This window comes from Carassius gibelio, chromosome B11, assembly GCF_023724105.1.
Source record: "Carassius gibelio isolate Cgi1373 ecotype wild population from Czech Republic chromosome B11, carGib1.2-hapl.c, whole genome shotgun sequence".
In the NCBI taxonomy this organism is placed as follows: domain Eukaryota; kingdom Metazoa; phylum Chordata; class Actinopteri; order Cypriniformes; family Cyprinidae; genus Carassius; species Carassius gibelio.
Genome location: NC_068406.1, coordinates 20,190,577 through 20,207,721, shown reverse-complemented (window position 1 = coordinate 20,207,721; position 17,145 = coordinate 20,190,577). Strand labels below are relative to the sequence as shown.

At 36.0% G+C, this 17,145-nt stretch overlaps 1 protein-coding gene across 6 annotated transcripts in view; it reads left to right on the top strand.

Moving 5' to 3' along the window:
- The window catches only part of slc25a26 (solute carrier family 25 member 26), a 47,020-nt gene that overhangs the window by 15,978 nt on the left and 13,897 nt on the right, over positions 1-17,145 (top strand). For all 6 annotated transcript variants that reach the window (XR_008155873.1, XR_008155874.1, XM_052568845.1 and 3 more), the window contains one exon: positions 13,717-13,761. Coding sequence is in view for 4 of the 6 variants with exons in the window: in XM_052568845.1 (XP_052424805.1) it covers positions 13,717-13,761 (45 nt within the window). In the remaining 2 variants the exon portion in view is untranslated. The remainder of the gene's footprint in view (positions 1-13,716; positions 13,762-17,145) is intronic.

Sequence of the window (17,145 nt, the reverse complement as noted above, 5' to 3'; positions counted from 1 at the left end):
GACGTGGTGCTATTTGTCAGATTTAAAATGGCTTTGATAACAATACTCATTATTTTGACTATTGAGCTTTTATTAAAATACATAGAAATAAGAAAAATGACCAAATTAGTAAACATTGTTGATATAACAAATTTTGTTTGGTAAATGGATAAAACTTTACAATATGTTTCCACTAGTTGCATTAACTTACATTAACCATGAACTATAAATTAACTACAGTATTTATTAATCTTTGTTCACATTAGCTACTGTATTTTCCGGACTATAAGTCACACTTTTTTTCATAGTTTGGCTGGTCCTGCGACTTATAGTCAGGTGCGACTTATTTATCAAAATTTATTTGACATGAACCGAGAGAAATAAACCAAGAGAAAACATTACCGTCTACAGCCGCCAGAGGGCCCTCTATGCTTCTCAGTGCTCCTGTAGTCTGCACTGAAGACATAGAGCGCCCTCTCGCGGCTGGAGACGGTAATGTTTTCTCTTGGTTCTTGGTTCTAAATAATTGCGACTTATAGTCCGGTGCGACTTATATATGTTTTTTTCCTCGTCATGACATATTTTTGGACTGATGCGACTTATACTCAGGTGCGACTTATAGTCCGAAACATACGCTAATAATATAAATGTTCCATTCAGCTCCATTAAATAATATTAACAGATGTAAATGCTGGAATTAATACCGATTAATATATGCCATAAAGTTAACTAATGGTAAAAAATGCATTATTATTTTTTTAAAGTGACACCATGTTTTAAAATGAAATTGCAAGCTCCAATCTGATAAGCTAGCTTTACGCGAGTTAACATGAACGGGTTTTCTCAGAAGAGCTACTCATGAAATGAAGGTTTTGTGGCATTTGTTTGATTGAACTTGGTAGCATATAATGCTTTTGTCAGTTTATAAATTTTTTTTGCGTGTTGTTTTTTTAACATGTTGGTCAGATACCAATGTCCAGTCTAAGTATACGGCTCATCCATACAGGATAAGTTGCAGAGTGGACCAGACTTTATGTCATCAGTCAGAAGTCTATGTGAGACTATTTGCAGCTTGGACAAAATGACCCAAGGAGAATTATGTCTGGTTTGCAGATGGTGCTGATGTAGTGTAGGGATGTTTGGGCCAAGGTGTAGAGAGGTTTAGCTGTGTGTGTGATGAGTAGACTCTGTATGTGCCTCAGAGTCTACAGAGTCCACTCTTTCCACTCTCCCAGGGACTGGGTTTGGCGGGTCTTCTCACAAGGCTGTTGATCAGCATTAGAAGAATCCTCTTATGTGATAGCACTGAACAAGGCACTTCATTTGTCTGGGTCGAATTGGATACAGACGTTCGTATGTGTAGAAAACAGCCGTCTTCTACACACACACTCACATATGAACACTTGAGGTAGCAACGTAATATACAGAGATTGATGTATAGTTCATGTTGTTGGTGTGCACTTCAGACTCCCATTCCTGTTCGACTCCAATCCGTCATCCTTTTGATTCATTCCTCATGCCGGGACTCCTGTCTAGCGCTGCTGTTAAATTATTCCTTTACCCACAATGCTTTGCAGCACAATCACAAGACTAGCTCCTCTCGCCAAGCTTTCTGGAATGGGACCCTCAGAACGGCTTGAAATGTTGATATTTCTGTCCAGCGTCATAACGATCAACTAAATCACCTCGAGCACATAATGGTTTTGTCGATAGATCTTTAGAATGCTTTACACAGACGATCCTCCACCCGATCCTAAACCAGAGCTCCACATGTGCAGTACTGGAGCTCAGACTGTGACGCATCAGTCAGAAATATGAACGCGCTCATAGGTGTTAACATTACATAGTCATCAGATCATTGATTTCAAGTGTGTCTGTAGGGCTATGTTTCACTCACAGCCTCATGATACGATATACACAATTGGATTGCAATTGAAATGGCAGAAAATGCATGAGTGTATCTGAAGAAAATGTGAAATGCATAAATACATATTGCAAAGACCCATTTATGCTGGGTGAGAAAATCTTGATATTATAAAGACATCACCTTTTTAAATAAAACAATTGACTCTTAAATTTTCGAATTATTTGAAGTTTGTGTTATCTTTGACTTCCCTGATGAATGCATCTATCTATCTATCTATAGATATCTGTCCTATAATATATATATATATATATATATATATATATATATATATATATAATTTTTTTTTTTTTTTTTTTGTGTAAAGAAGTAATTATAGAATGAGCACCAAATCAGCATATTAGAATTAATTCTGAAGGAACGTGTGACACTTAAATCTGAAAACATTAAAAATTGATGGCAAGCTGTTTATCTGGTTATCATCTTGCAGTAATTATTATTAGCCTAATATCAAATATGCTTTAAGTCTTCATCCGTCTCTTTTCTCCAGATACAGAGAAGGCTTTGTAGAACAAGACCATTTTTAGCAAAACTGGACAAGTGTTTCATGCACACCTTCTGCACAATGTCTTCCAGATAAGCTTCCAAACATCTTTATCAGACTGAGGTTATACACAATATTATTGCTTGTTGGTTAATGTCAGTGTGGTTTAACGGGTGAATGCATACCTCAAGCACTTGAGAGCTTGAACACCTTCCAGATTCTGTTCCAGATTCATACATGGTAGTGTTAAATAGGAGTTTTTATATTACTATAAAAAGTTGACTTTTACTGTATATTAATATATAAATTAGTATTGTATACAATTATATGATTTTATATTTTAAGTTAGATTTATTGGTAAATGGTATAATATTTCACACAACCTTTGATGTTTACAGAAGCCAGGCGTTGACTTTGCAAGTTTTTATTTTATTTATTTATTTTAACAGTAGCTCAGTTCGATTTTTTTGCCGGTGTGGGTTTGTGCGCACGTTCTGTTTGCTGGTTAGGTTGTTTTAATTAGCGTATCTCGCTAGGTCCTGGGGTTATGTTTGCTTCCCACAATTTTCTGCATGTTTGCCTCAATCCGAGCAGAAAACCATCTCAGCCCCTCACATATGGTTTCAATAAGGGCCGCCGGTTTGGCTGGGGTCCCAGAGAGAAAGAGGGGTTGGGGTATGTGGGGGGTTCTTGTCCCTCTGCTGGCCCACAGACCTGTGACCTGAGCTTGAATATGCCTCTGAGCAACAACGAACTAACATGCTCACACTCACGCAAACATACATAAAGTCAGTGTTCAGATTGTGGCTCTAGGGGCTCCCCACCAACAGCCGTGAGGGAACGCAAGTGTAAAATTAATTTGTTGCATATATATCAAGTAAAAATAATAACTTTGAAACTAGGCTGCACACGATCCTACTCCACACTTAATAAACTATGTTCTTATTTCCAGTAAAGTTCATGGCCAGTTGGGCTGGATATGCATTTTTTTTTTTGATACAGAACAAGCAGGGTTCAGGTCTCATGTGGGCATATTATACATAAATTGCTTTACTTAAAAGACCTTTTTTTTTTTTTTTTTTTTTTTCATTTTAGTTGAATTAAGCATTTTTTTTTTGTGGCTGCCACACTTGAACCTGCTTATCAAGGCTGCATTTATTTAAAATACAGTAAAGCAGTAATATTGTGAAATATTAAATTAGAAAAACGAACTGTTTTCTATTTAAATATGTTTTAAAATGTCATTTATTCCTGTGAGGCAAAGCTAAATTTTACGGCATCATTGCTCTAGTCTTCAGTGTCACATGATCCTTCTATTATTATAAAAATGTATTAAGATTCATTGTTATGTTATAAAATTGTTAGAAATATTTCCAAACTAATATCATTCTAATCTAATAATGCATGCATCAGAAAGCAACAAGAGAAGGGAGAGGGTGATATGCATTGCCCTTTTCATGAAAGAGCGGTGGCCTTGTAAAACAAGTGTGAGGTTAACCTCTAATTGCAGGGTGAGCTTCGCTGTCTCACACTGTGATTTATTTCCCTCGCACCATCCTTCCCCAAACTCGTTTTCAGTGTATTTCTCCTTCAGTATTCTTTTCAAAACACTCTCTGCTTTTAATTTTTTAAATTTTAGACATCTTTTTATTTTTCTGGCTCTCTCCCGTCTCAGTAGTTTATCTCCCGAGCAGCGATGCTTATGTGTCCCGGAGTTGTGTATTTAACCCCAGTGGTCTCTGGAGAAAAATGGAGTCTGAGCACCGAGCTGCATGATAATGAGAGGTTGAAGGTGAGCGGCTTTACGGGACAGTTAATGTTATTATTACAGCTTGAGCGAGGCTCGGACCAGGAGCTCTTTCCGATCGATAATTATTCCGGATTTGGTTGTGGCATTGCGTTTAAGGTTTTAACCAATTATCATGTCTCAGATGTGGAACATTTAATAGCTTGCTGATTTTCTTCCACATGTTTGACCCAGCTATCAGCATTGCCTTCACATTTCAGCATTTCCTGTGTGCAAATGAGTAAGGTCAACAGATGTTGAAGTAACAAATGTCTCATGCCAGATTTTATCTGGCAGGACAATATGAATGAACTCCCATTGTTTTAACACATAATATAAATCACAGAATGCAGTGTCGTCTATTAGCAAGCAAGTAATCATGGCCAATTCGACTACACTATTGCTCTCCTGAGGGATAGTATTGAACTAAATTGAATGAAATCATGGTGATGTCATTTCAAACTGCATGCTGGGAAGGCCATAAATGTGGCTGTGATTCGTATGCTAGGTAAAACTTGGGTTAGGGTAAGCTTCCTCATGATGATTTCTAACCAAAACCATCACTAATGTCAGTTAAATGGGGAAAAAACAATGCGTAGATGATTGGTGATTTGGAAGGACGCACCTGTTGAAGCACTGACTGCTGAAAGCTGAAGTCTGACTGTAATGTTTAGTTTAGCTCACATAACAGCGGCCACGGCTGGAGACATCTGTAGGGAGCCGTCAGGTTTGAGGGGTGAGAGGATGATGTCACTGCTTCATGTCAAATAACTGCACTTATTTAACCCTCAGAGCGGAGGGAAAGTCTTTCCGGAAGCCCGCAGCGTCTGCTGTTTCCACTGTCTTAATTTGATTGTTTGCTTGGAAGAGGGTATGAATGATATCTGTGGCTTGTTTTATGATTTTACAGGATTTGTTTCTTACTTTTCGAAGAGTTTAGACACTGAGTCACTCTCATTGAACTCATTTTAATACACAAAAACAGTTCACCCAGGGTGCTTTTGTTCATTCCGGAGGAAATCTTTGGTTTTGTATAGTTTGCCAGTACAGTTATCCGTCATCACAAGGTGTTGTTATAATTATCAGCTTGCAGTAATTATTAGTCTATTATCAAATTTGCTTTAAGTCTTCATCCGTCTCTTTTTTCCAGACACAAAGAAGGGTTTATAGAACAAGAACACTTTAGCAAAACTGGACAATTCATGCACACTTTCTGCACAGTGTCTTCCAGATAAGCTTCCAAACATCTTTATCAGACTGAGGATGTTTATACACATTATTATTAATTGTTGGTTAATGTCAGTGTGGTTTAATGGGTGAATGTGCACCTCAAGCCCATTTTTTTATATTATTAGAAGAAATTGTATTATTATATACAATTTTGTGTTATTTTATATGTTAAGTTAGTTTTTATTTTAAAGCAACATGCTAAAATGGTATTGATAATATTTCCATTTTTTTTCTCCTTTCTCTAGATATGTAGCTTGTAGAACGAATTATGTTTGTTCTTTTGTAAATTGTTATTATTATTAAAATAATTATTTGAACTAAAGAAAATTGTTAGTGTTAACAAAAATTTCCCATTTATCTTCATTTATCCTTTACAAAACTAAATACATATTTGTTTTTTTTCCTACTGTAAAAAAAAAAAAGCTGTTAATATGATCAAATAATCACAACCACAATAATGAATCTATTGATTTGTGATATTTAGTAACAAGATAAAAAATTATATTATAGTATTAGATCAGATTTGATGTGTGTAAAAAATGTGTTATGAATATATTAAAATTCCTGAAACATTAAAATATATTTCCTGCTAATTTTTTTATTTTTATTTTTTTTTTGCATTGCATTGCATTGCTTACAGAACTTCCTTGTGGCCCTTTGGGGAACCCGGTTTGAAAACCTCTGTTAACCAATGGATTCTGAATTTAAAAACCCGTATCTCTCTCTCTCTCTCTCCCTTTTCCGGCCCATCCTTTATCTTCTCTCATACACTCTCTGTCTTTCTCAGACTTTCTCGTGTGCCCCCAAGGACCGCCATCCATCTCGCAGGCACTGTCAGCACCTAATTGGACCGGCCAGGGGGCATCAGATGTCACATATACACGGAAAATAAATTGACTCACTAAAAGATTCCCTCTGACATCATGCCCTGCATACGAGGCCTTGCTCCACGCTTTGGTGCTTCGCGTGAAAGGGCCTCCATGCCAGCCAAACGGGTTTCTGTGTTTGTTTGTGTGTGCACGCATGCGCCTGTACCTTACATTGGTTACTGTCGGACTTGAATTTCCTATTTTGTTCCCGGGGCACTCACCTGCTCTAATGTGAACAAAGGAAACAAACGGTTCGGCCGTGGACCCGGTAGCTTGTTGATAGGGGTGCGGTCTGTGTTTTCATTGTTCTTTTGTTCACTTGTTGCATCAGCCTGGCACACTTGCTGCAACGGCACAATGCAACCCCGGCCAGAAAATCCCCCCACAATGTAAATATTATGTGACGGTTCTGGGAAGCGTTTTCACTCATATCAATGGAATTACACTCTTGAATATTTGCCAGTTCACTGATTCCAAACAGTCCTTAACCACATAACCCCTCCCTTGCTTCTTCATTTCTTCTCTTTCTTTTCCCCTCCAGCCTTGAACAAGTCTTAATTTGTTTATAATATTATTACCAAAAACTTTGACTTGCGTGTCACAGGCGCCGATGGAAATCAGGGAGTTTCTGAAGTCTGATTGGCCTGCTGCCTCACTCCGCACTTCCTGATTGGCTGATTGAATCATTCTTGTGCTCCAGGCTTGTCAAAGCACAGTCAGTGGAAGTGTTCATGTGAGGCATTCAGTCTGTCAGAATTCCTCAGCAAGTGGATACACATATCCAAGCATAAAAGAGTATTGCACTTTTTTATGTTACTGATTCACGCTTTCCCCGTACACTGTTCCAAATGAGTGTTTTTGAGTGTTTTTTTTTACATAATGTAGCGAGCAAGTGCACATGGTCGCCAACTTGGGAAGATTAGATAAACCATGGGCAGAAAATTGATTTATTAAAAAGCTCTGATTGGGGGATTTAAACTCTTGAAATCTGGCAACCGCAACCATAAAACATTGTGGAGGCAATGAAAGATAACGCAAATGCCAAAATACATTGAAACATTTTAAGGATAAATAACCACCCAGCAAATATCACAGATGATTATGCTTGCTAAATGGAGAGAAGCAGAGATTGCGATCACAATTGAAATACAATTCATTGTGCAGCACTAAATATAAGAACCATTTGTGTAGTGGAAAAGGTCTAAGGTTGTTTATGGCTCTTCTTGAAACCATAGATGCCAGTAAAGATCTTTATTTATACAGTGTACACCTATGAGCTAGAAATGCTCTAATACTGTCCCATACTGTTCAGATTTACATTCAAACTTCTGATCTTTCTCAACAGATGTGAATGTTGTTGAATGTTGTGTGTTTTATTCGTTGGAGCTATGTGCATGTTTTCTGTACGAGGGAGCTGGTCTCTCTCTTCTCAGCCAAGATTATATGACCACAGGGAAGCGTGAAACACAACACAGCCTCTTGCTCTCTCTCTCCTCTGATAAAGCGTTTGGGGCATCCCGCTGGCTTTCTTTCAGCTTATTGATTTTTCCATTATTTATGTGTTTATTTATTTTCTAAACTGGCTCCCAGAGGGGTTTTTATAGCACTGGGGTTTAAATCACATTTTCAAGGCTCATAAAAGATCAGCGATACACATCCTACATCATTAATATCAACCTCTGATTAAAAGGCACGTAGTGGCCCCAGAATACCCTCACTCCAACTGAACTGTGGGTTTTTACACTTGTAAAAACATATTTTTATAACATTGTTGTGCAAGTTCAAGACTATATGTAGATTAAATTAAATTATTAATTTTAAAATTATAATTATATTGAACGTTTGTTTATGATATGCTCATCATGGCTACAATTATTTGAGAAAGTAACACAGTAAAAACCGTAATATTGTGAAATATTGTTACTATTTAAAAATGTAGCTTATTCTTGTGCATTTCTTATTATTATCAATGTTGAAAACCATTGTGCTGCTTAATATTTATGAGGAAAACTAAATATTTTTCAGGATTTTTTGAGGTATGAAAAGTTCATAAGAACAGTATTTATTTGAAAATAAATATTATAATATTTATTATATATTATAAATGTGTGTATATATATATATATATATATATATATATATATATATATATATATATATATATATATATATATATATATAAATTTTTTTAACAATATGCTGTAAATGTTACTATCACTTTTGATTAATGTAATACATCCTAACTGAAAATATTAATTGTTTAAAATAAAGTCTTAACTTACTTGAAAAGTATATTTATTTCTCTTTAATATGCATTATGATATTTTTCATGAGATATATTTTATACTTTTATTTGTATTTATATTTCATATAATATCATTTTAAATAAGGAATCAGTGTGTTAAATTAGAAATTATTACCCAGTCTCTGTGTTTATATTTTGGTATAGGTGCTTTGAGACTGTTCGAGTGACATGTTTCAAATTCTTGTGTATTTTAGAGCTCAAGAGAGATTTTTCTGGATCTGTTCCATAATTAGAAAAGTACAGATAATAGATCTCATGAGGGAGCTCAGGTGTCAGGTGTTGAATGCATATTCACTCACACCCACCCACACACACACACACACACACACACACACACACACACACACACACACACACACACACACACACACACACACACACACACACACACAGTATTGTGGCAGTGGTGAGCAAACATGCCTGTACAAACACAAATGTGACACCCAAACGTGCACACACACAAACACACACACACCTGTGATGAGACTCATAAATCACTCAGGACACAAACAGGTTTAGTGACATGTTTGACTTAGCAGATGGTTTTGCATAATAAAGCTCTCTTTCCCTCAAGTTTTCACCCCTCCTGCTCTCCGCCTCCAATTTGTTCCTATTTGTTCCTCTTCGCACTTCAACAAGCTGTCAATTACAAGCTTCGGTTGATAAATATGCTTTTGTTACTGCGTCAGTGTTTGATGTGTTTGCACACTCACAGACAATCGCACTTTTCTGTTTGTACTTGTCGATACTATCAGTATGCTTTGCTATGTGTGTGTGTGTGTGTGTGAGGACGGGCCTGTAAAAGCGACCATTTTCCACAGCTCTCAGTAATAAATGCGAGTTAGTCTGTGGGTTCCTCCAGTCCGTCTGCTGTTTTCATACCCAGCGCTGCTGAATCACGGCTCAGCTGATGATATATCCATCTGGCCCTCATCTACTTCCTGTCACTGTGCCTCATTCACTTTTCTTCTTTCGCTGAGTGTCTCTGGAGTGGTCTGTATGTCGTCCCTCTAGGGTTGAGAAATATCCTTTTTCCACTGTGCTTTAATAATTCTTCTTTTTATTTCAGTACTGTACGGATGTCGTCTTCCCTCACGCTGAAACACATTGTAGACAGATTCTGCAAAATCAAGACTGTACTTCTGTTTTTCCAATACAGCTGCTCTTTCCATTGGCAATATTTTAATTTCAGTGTTCATTTTCTTGGATTTATTGGTTTCATTTCACAATAACTATTTACAGTGACCATCTCCTCTTTATCATTCATTTAACCTCTCTGCATGTCAGTCCTTCACCTTCTGTTTTAATATTTACATTTGTATTTTATGCCAAAAAACAATTAAAATAAAATGAATGTGTCTGAAGTGTCTAAACACTTCATTCATTCATCCCTTCCTTCCTTCTTTCATTGTCATTCAGTGTGCCTCTCCTGTATTAGTTTTTGATATTAATTTAATGCAAATATATTTATACATGAAGTGTGGCTGAAATGTCCAAATGCTTTCTGTTTTAACATTTAGTGCTATTTATTATTTAATTGTATTTATTACTTTTAAGATTAGATTTAGTTTTAACAAACTTGTTGTTGTATGGAAACTATTTTTTTATTTTTCAAAAAGTGTGCCTCTGTGGTCTTTCTCTTAAAAGCCACTTGGTCTCATATTGATTTAATGTATAGACATTTATACAGTCTGGCTAAAGTAATTTTTTTTTATTAGTAATATTTTGTTTTTATTGTTTTATTTAATAATTTTTTTTTATTATTCAAACAGACATTTTTAAAAAAAAAATTTTTTATAGAATTTATTTCATTATCAACATCAGCTTATTAAATCTTGTGCTTTCATACAACTGATGGATATAGTCCACTATTTAATTAACATATTTAAAAACCCACATTGGGTCACATTTTAATCAAGGCAGACTGAAAATGAATGTGATTTAAATGAATCCAATCGAACTGAATCAGATTTCAGACCGATCTCTGTTCCTTTCTCCTCTCATTAGTATTCATCCAGTAACGTCTGACCTATTAAAGCCATTTGTCAAATAGCATGCAAACTGTCCCCTGTCTAATCAAGCTTAATTTAAATGCATTTTGACATCTGTTTTCCTAGCTATCACACTGTTGGCCAGGAGCCTGACAGTGAAGAGCACTGCAGCATACTAATATTCCCACGGGTAACCCGTCACAAACAAGCAGCCAGCCCTATCTCTCAATGATAGTGTACCTGACAGTTCCACCTGCTGATATCGACACGGACAGCAGAGAGATTCTTTGATACACATCAGCCTGTTGTTGTTTGTCTGTTGTCTCCAAATTGACAAAACCACACACTCTACCATTATGGCTTGGTTTTGGTGCATTACAAATGCACTTCAGGGATGAAGTGTTATACTAATGTGTTTAAACTGATGTTGGTACTGCTGGTCAGCATTCAGACCACATGTGTTAAATGTGCTGTCATCCACTGGACCGACTGGCCTTTTGTCAGAAACCTGCTTTCCATCCCTCTGTCTCTCCATATCCATCATCCCCTCTGTCTTGTCAACCATTACGGCCTTATCAATATAAATCTGACCATCTGTGTTGCTCAGGCGCCCCGTCTCTGCCAGAAGTGTTAAACTTATGCATAAATCAGCTGTGCCTCGTTTTTGTTAGCAGATTCCTCTGAGCACGGAGACGCTGAATTTATCACGTAGGTAATAAAAGACAGGTGGCTGATTTTGGAAAAAATGCACAAAGACGCACACACTCCTCAGTGTCAGGTCACATTGCACCAATCTGTTCTTTGTTTTGAAACGGAGAAATGCCTGAGCTTTGGCAGTGCGCATGATGCCCATGCAGTGCTGCTTCATTGTGTTCGTTATGTTCATTTTTGTCAAATCTTTTGAAAGTTTTTCCAAGTTAAGCCTATGAGAGCTTTGTTTTCATAGTCAGCCTTTTTGTCCTAAGAGTTGTTTCCAGTAAAGTGTTCTGGATGGAGCTCAGGGGCTAGGAAAACTGATCTGATGTTCGGTATGAGTGTGGAAAAAGACTGCAGATTATGGAAATGTATCATTTTTTAATTAAAGGGGCAAGTTATGCTACGTCACAGTATTACTCATACTTGGTATTTTTTATTCAGAATAACTCGCCCCTCATCTTTGTGTTGTGAAAATGAATCATTTGTTAATTAAAACTGATTTTGTGGCGGTTATTTGAAGTGTTTTGTTGTTCACTGTCTAACAAACACAATAACTGCATTCAGAAAACTTGGCAAGCCCCTAACAGTCACTTTAAAAACTTTACCAACTACATACATAAATATTGAAGCGTGTGTGATGCTCGCAGTGTTTTCAGCTTCTAGTGCTTCAATTTATACATGAAAACATGAACATAATCTCTGAGAGTCACTTCATGAACATTTTACAATTTCTTTTGAGTCAAGCTATCATCATATCATATACAAACAGAAACCTAAAGGTCTTCACAGCAACCTGTCAAAATAAAAGTTCGGTTTAACTTGAAGAATCTGTAACAGTGTTAATAGAAATATTAGTGATAGTTATAATAGTAATAGAAATATTGCTTAATGTAATGATACTACTTCTACTACCTCAAATAAAACATAGTTTTTAAAGGAATATTTACCAGAAATTTATTCAGCAGAAAGATATAAACAAATAACAGTATTCCTAAATAAGAAAAAATAAAAACATTTTTCATATATTTTGATAAAAAATCTATTAATTAAAGATGATTTTTATTATAATGAAACTTTTAAAATAGAATCCAGAAAATTAATGGAAAACAGAATATATATATATAATTAAAATACATTTCATAGGGTCATAGAAATTACATTTTCATTGAATGTTTTATAAATTGCTGTTTAATATTGTAAGAATCATGTTTTTCAGTTAATTAGAAATTATTTTGATCAATACAGTTTTAACCATTAATACAGATTCTAGAAAATTTAAAACAGAAAAAAAGTGGAATTCGAAAAAGAAAAGAAAAATAAATTCATAGAGCCCTATACATAAAAACACAAAACACCATCCAGAATTCCCTAACAGCACCTTGGCATCCACTCACACCACCTTCTAAGCTACTTGGCCTGACAACACCCAAGTAAACATAAAGCATATGCTGTATCAATTCCCTCTCTCTCTCAAAACACATCAAATCAGCAACTCATTCAAAATAAATGACTTCCGGTCACTTTGTCACTGCAAATCGCTGTCTGGGTGAATAAGCTTTCTTGCCTGGAGCATGACCTTCATATGGATCTGATCTCTATTTTTCCTCTCTCGCAGTCTCTCTCTGTCTGTCTGTCTCTCTCTCTCTCTCTCTCAGGATTTTGTCAGCCCACTGTTCAGCAGTACCATCGATTTCCTCTCTTTTAGCTGCGCTGTGCCTGATTGGGTGAAGAGGAAGATTTCTGCCACCTCTCCCTCTTTTGTGCTTTCTTTCTCTCTCTCTCTCTCTCTGACCACAGACTCTTCATTTATTTATCATCTCTCTCTTTCTGTCTTTCACACACTCTCTCTCACTCTTATACCTCACACTTCCAGACGTGCAGACATCAGTATTAAAACAGTTTGACACATGAGATAAATGGCCAGTGCTTGTGGTTGAACATGTTGCCACAAGTCATTCATTTTCTTTTACAGAAGACGCTAAGATATTTTTTTCTCCCCTTTTCTCCCAGTGAACATCATCATGGCATTATTTTGGTTGCTCTAAAGGAGGTTTTTCATTAATGTCAAAAGTTTTTATTTCAGAACTGTGTGTAATCTGTCACTTTAAGACAGACTTTGTATCCAGTCTTAAGAGTAAGCAAAAATTCTTTCATTATTTTCCTTAATGTGATTCCAAGCTGTATGATGCATTTATTTTATTTTTATTTTTGGATGAAAGATGATACTTTCATAGTGATTTTTATCATTTTGTAGAAAGCTTTTTACTTCCATCATGTAGAAAAGAGCAGCTAGTATATTCATCAAAAGACAAAAAAGCCACAGCTTTGGAATGACATGAGAGTGAATAAGTGACAAAATAATTATTTTCTTTTTTTTTTCTTTTTGTTAGGTGAACTATTCCTATTCTCTGATCTAGCCTTTATTATAACTTTTTATGTCTTTTTATTTCAGATCCCATTCTCGCTGGTTCAGTTTCCACTCTGGGAGTACCTAAAGGTATGAATCTGCTCTCATTTCAATCTAATTTGACCTCATAAATTGCTCTAACATAGGAATAATGGCCTGGTAATGGTCTGACAAATTTACACCTCAATCTCCAAACACTTTGCCTCGATATCTGTTAATAACTCTCTTTTTAGGTGCTCTCAAAATGACGCTACATTTTATTGGTTGCCCTCAGCGGTGGCTAAGCGGAATCATAATTTTTCGCAAGCCTTGAGTCTTAACCAACTGTCCATTTCCTTCTTCATTGTCTGGTCTGGGCCACATAAAAGTCGTTTTTCTTCCCAAAAAACGGGCCCAGTTTGTGAGGGTGACATCATGTCTCCAGGGCGAGAGCAGAAAATTCCATTAGCGCTCTTGGCCTAGCGACTGGAGCGAAGCGGAGATGGAGAGGCATTGGAGGACAATAGCACGTGCAGCTGTGGGCGAGCGTTAACCGCGATTCTCGCTCCGTAATAAGGAGTGTCATTCATGGCCGCCTCTTTGTGACACGTTCAAAGGCATTCTCCTACTCCTTCATTCTTCCATGTTTTCAGCCTCTCTGGCCATCTGTGTGGAACCGTTGGAATGTGAGAGTCTTTGCTAAACTCTCTTTCAAAAGTGCATGGCTTTGAAAAGCAAGAAAGCGTAGATTAGACAATGGTGTGAGATGCCAGTGTTGGTTTTAAATGGCTGCTCTCGCTTCATTGGTTATTTTCAAGCATACCACATGTGCATTCGGTTTTAAATGACCTTGGAAACAAATGACAAAATTGACAAAAAATGAGTAAGATTTATTCAGCAAAAGGTTTTTATTCTGGACACAGATTTGGATATTAAGGGGTGACCTAGTACACTACCAGTGGATTAGAATTGAAATTCAGTGGTTTTGTATTTTGGCTACAAAAGAGTAAGAGTGCAATTTAAATGTAAAATGAAAAAAAATAAATAAATCTGATATCAGTGTATTAAAGGGATAGTTCACCTAAAAATGAAAATGCTGTCAACATTTATTGTCTTTTTAAACCTGCAGACTTACTTTCTTCTGTGGAACATAAACATAAGATATTTTTAGAAAACTTAATGGTAACAAACATTGTTCTGTGGAACAAAACAAAATCAAGTCATAAAAATTTGCAATGACATGAGCTAACAGATTTTCATTTTTAAGTGCAAAATTCCTATACTTAAGAATAATAAACTAACAGATTGACAGATAAAGGAATACCTACCGTAAAATGTAGTTAAATGTAGCTATAAATAGTAAATTGATATTTCAGCTGCCAGTTGAAAGTAAAAAGAAAATGCAGTTCACAGATGAAACCCAACAACGAGCTTAAATGTAACATTTTAAGCACTACAATGAATAATTACAGTTTTATATATTTCCACTTGTCAAAAAAAAAAAAATATCTACCAATATTGTTCCTCTGTGCCTTAATCGTTATAGCAGCAGTGTGTACTTCCTTTTTCTCAAAGAATTAAAGTGATTATTAAAACTTCATGCAAGCCTGGAGTCTACCATAAATAGTGAAATAAATATTTTTTCTAATTGTGGGAAGCTTGAACCATTTCACCCTTATTTTAAACCATCATCCTTGCATCTTTACGCGTGCATCTTTTCTGCTTGTCACATTCAGAGATGCATTCTTCGAAGCGGCTGAATTGTTGTAATAATAGAGTTTAAAGCAGATGAAGAGATACTGAAATACGTGTCCTACATGCTTTACACATAAAGTCTCTCAAAAGCACAAAAATAAGGCTCCATATCTGGATTTTCTTTGCTTTTTTTAATGAAAAGAGTTTAACGAACAGTTCTGTGCACGTTTTGTGTTGGGCAGCACACAAGCCTGGCAAGCATTTCACGTTGGGAAATCAAACCCCAAGTCTCACCAAACCAGTTCTCAAGTCATTCGCACCAAAACATATCTTAAGCCCCGGCATCTGAGCGACAGGCCGCAATAAACCATCTGTTCTCTCCAGCGTATCCCACAATTCCCAAAGTTTATCTACCAACAATCCCCTAAACTCGGTGCTGCTCTGTTACAAAACCACCGAGCAGCTGTGTCATTACATCAGCCGGCCATTTATTTCCCACCGTGCCCACTCAACTCGACGTTTATGTGTCATTGGATCAAACTTATTCCCATGATTAAGTGCAAGTGTGTCATGAGTGAGTCTTAGTTTGGTTTGAGTAATTGAAGCTGAAGTACATTTGGAGTAATGCCTGGTGGTGTGTTTTCCAGAAAACACGATAGTAAATAAATCCTTTAGTATGGTTAAAAAAAGGTCCATTTGTCCAGATAAATGTTTTTAAAATGATCTCCGGTATGTGCTGAGTTAAATAAAGGAGTTGAGTCAGACTTTATTATAGTTATTGAATGAAAAGTTCAAGCTATGTGGACGTGGCAGGTGTGGGTATAACATGCCAGTTGGAAAAATCAAGCAAATCAGGCCATTTCTTTACACCTAAACCACCTCATTTTCTATTTAGGCCCAAAATATTTCACAGCTACCTGCAACTCGGTCCTCATCCACTGCCTGCTTCTGCTCTAAGAGTGTTTAACCTCCAGAAATCCTCTCACACTGCACCTTTACTCGCATATCACCAGCAGCTGCCAGAATCATATTAAACACACTGTTCCTGTCACACAAGGCTTCTCACAGTCCTTTATTAAACCTTACTACCCACCCTGACCATGTTATCAAGCTCCCCATCTTTCCACACGAAAGGAGCCCACATGCTCAGGTCTACAAATGTCTCTATTCTCCACCTTTCAATGGTAAAAACAAAAAACAAAAAAACAACGCGCACAAAAAAAATAGACTCCATATCATACATTTTAAGACTCATGCATTTCAGTTTCTGATTCATTTTATTTTCTTTTAATTTGAGTAATAGTATTGTTGTTCACATCAAAGACAGATTTTACCCTATCAGTTTTTTTAATGCATGTAATTTGTCTTATTTTGAACATAAGCATATGTGTTAATTATTTGTTTTAATTAATTATTAATAAAAAAAATTGTTCCTTATTGTTTTTAATTTAATTTTAATTTTAATTGTAATTTAGTTACATGGAAAATTTGCAATTTAAAATGTATAAAAAAAATAGTTCAATTCATTAATAATATTTTACAATATTGCTATTTTAACTGTATTTTTGATCAAATAAATGCAGCTTTGGTGAGATTGAGACTTTTTTCTCAAAAAATTTAAATTATTCCAAACTTTTGACCAATGATGTACATCACAAAAGTCAAGTCAAGTCTGCTTTACTAATGAAGCTAATGAAAATCTGATACTAACATTATCGTGGCTTTAAAACGTTAATTTAATTATTTTAGTTTTTTTCACCTTCTTAAATTAGATGCTATTTTAGTTTTAAGATTTAACAT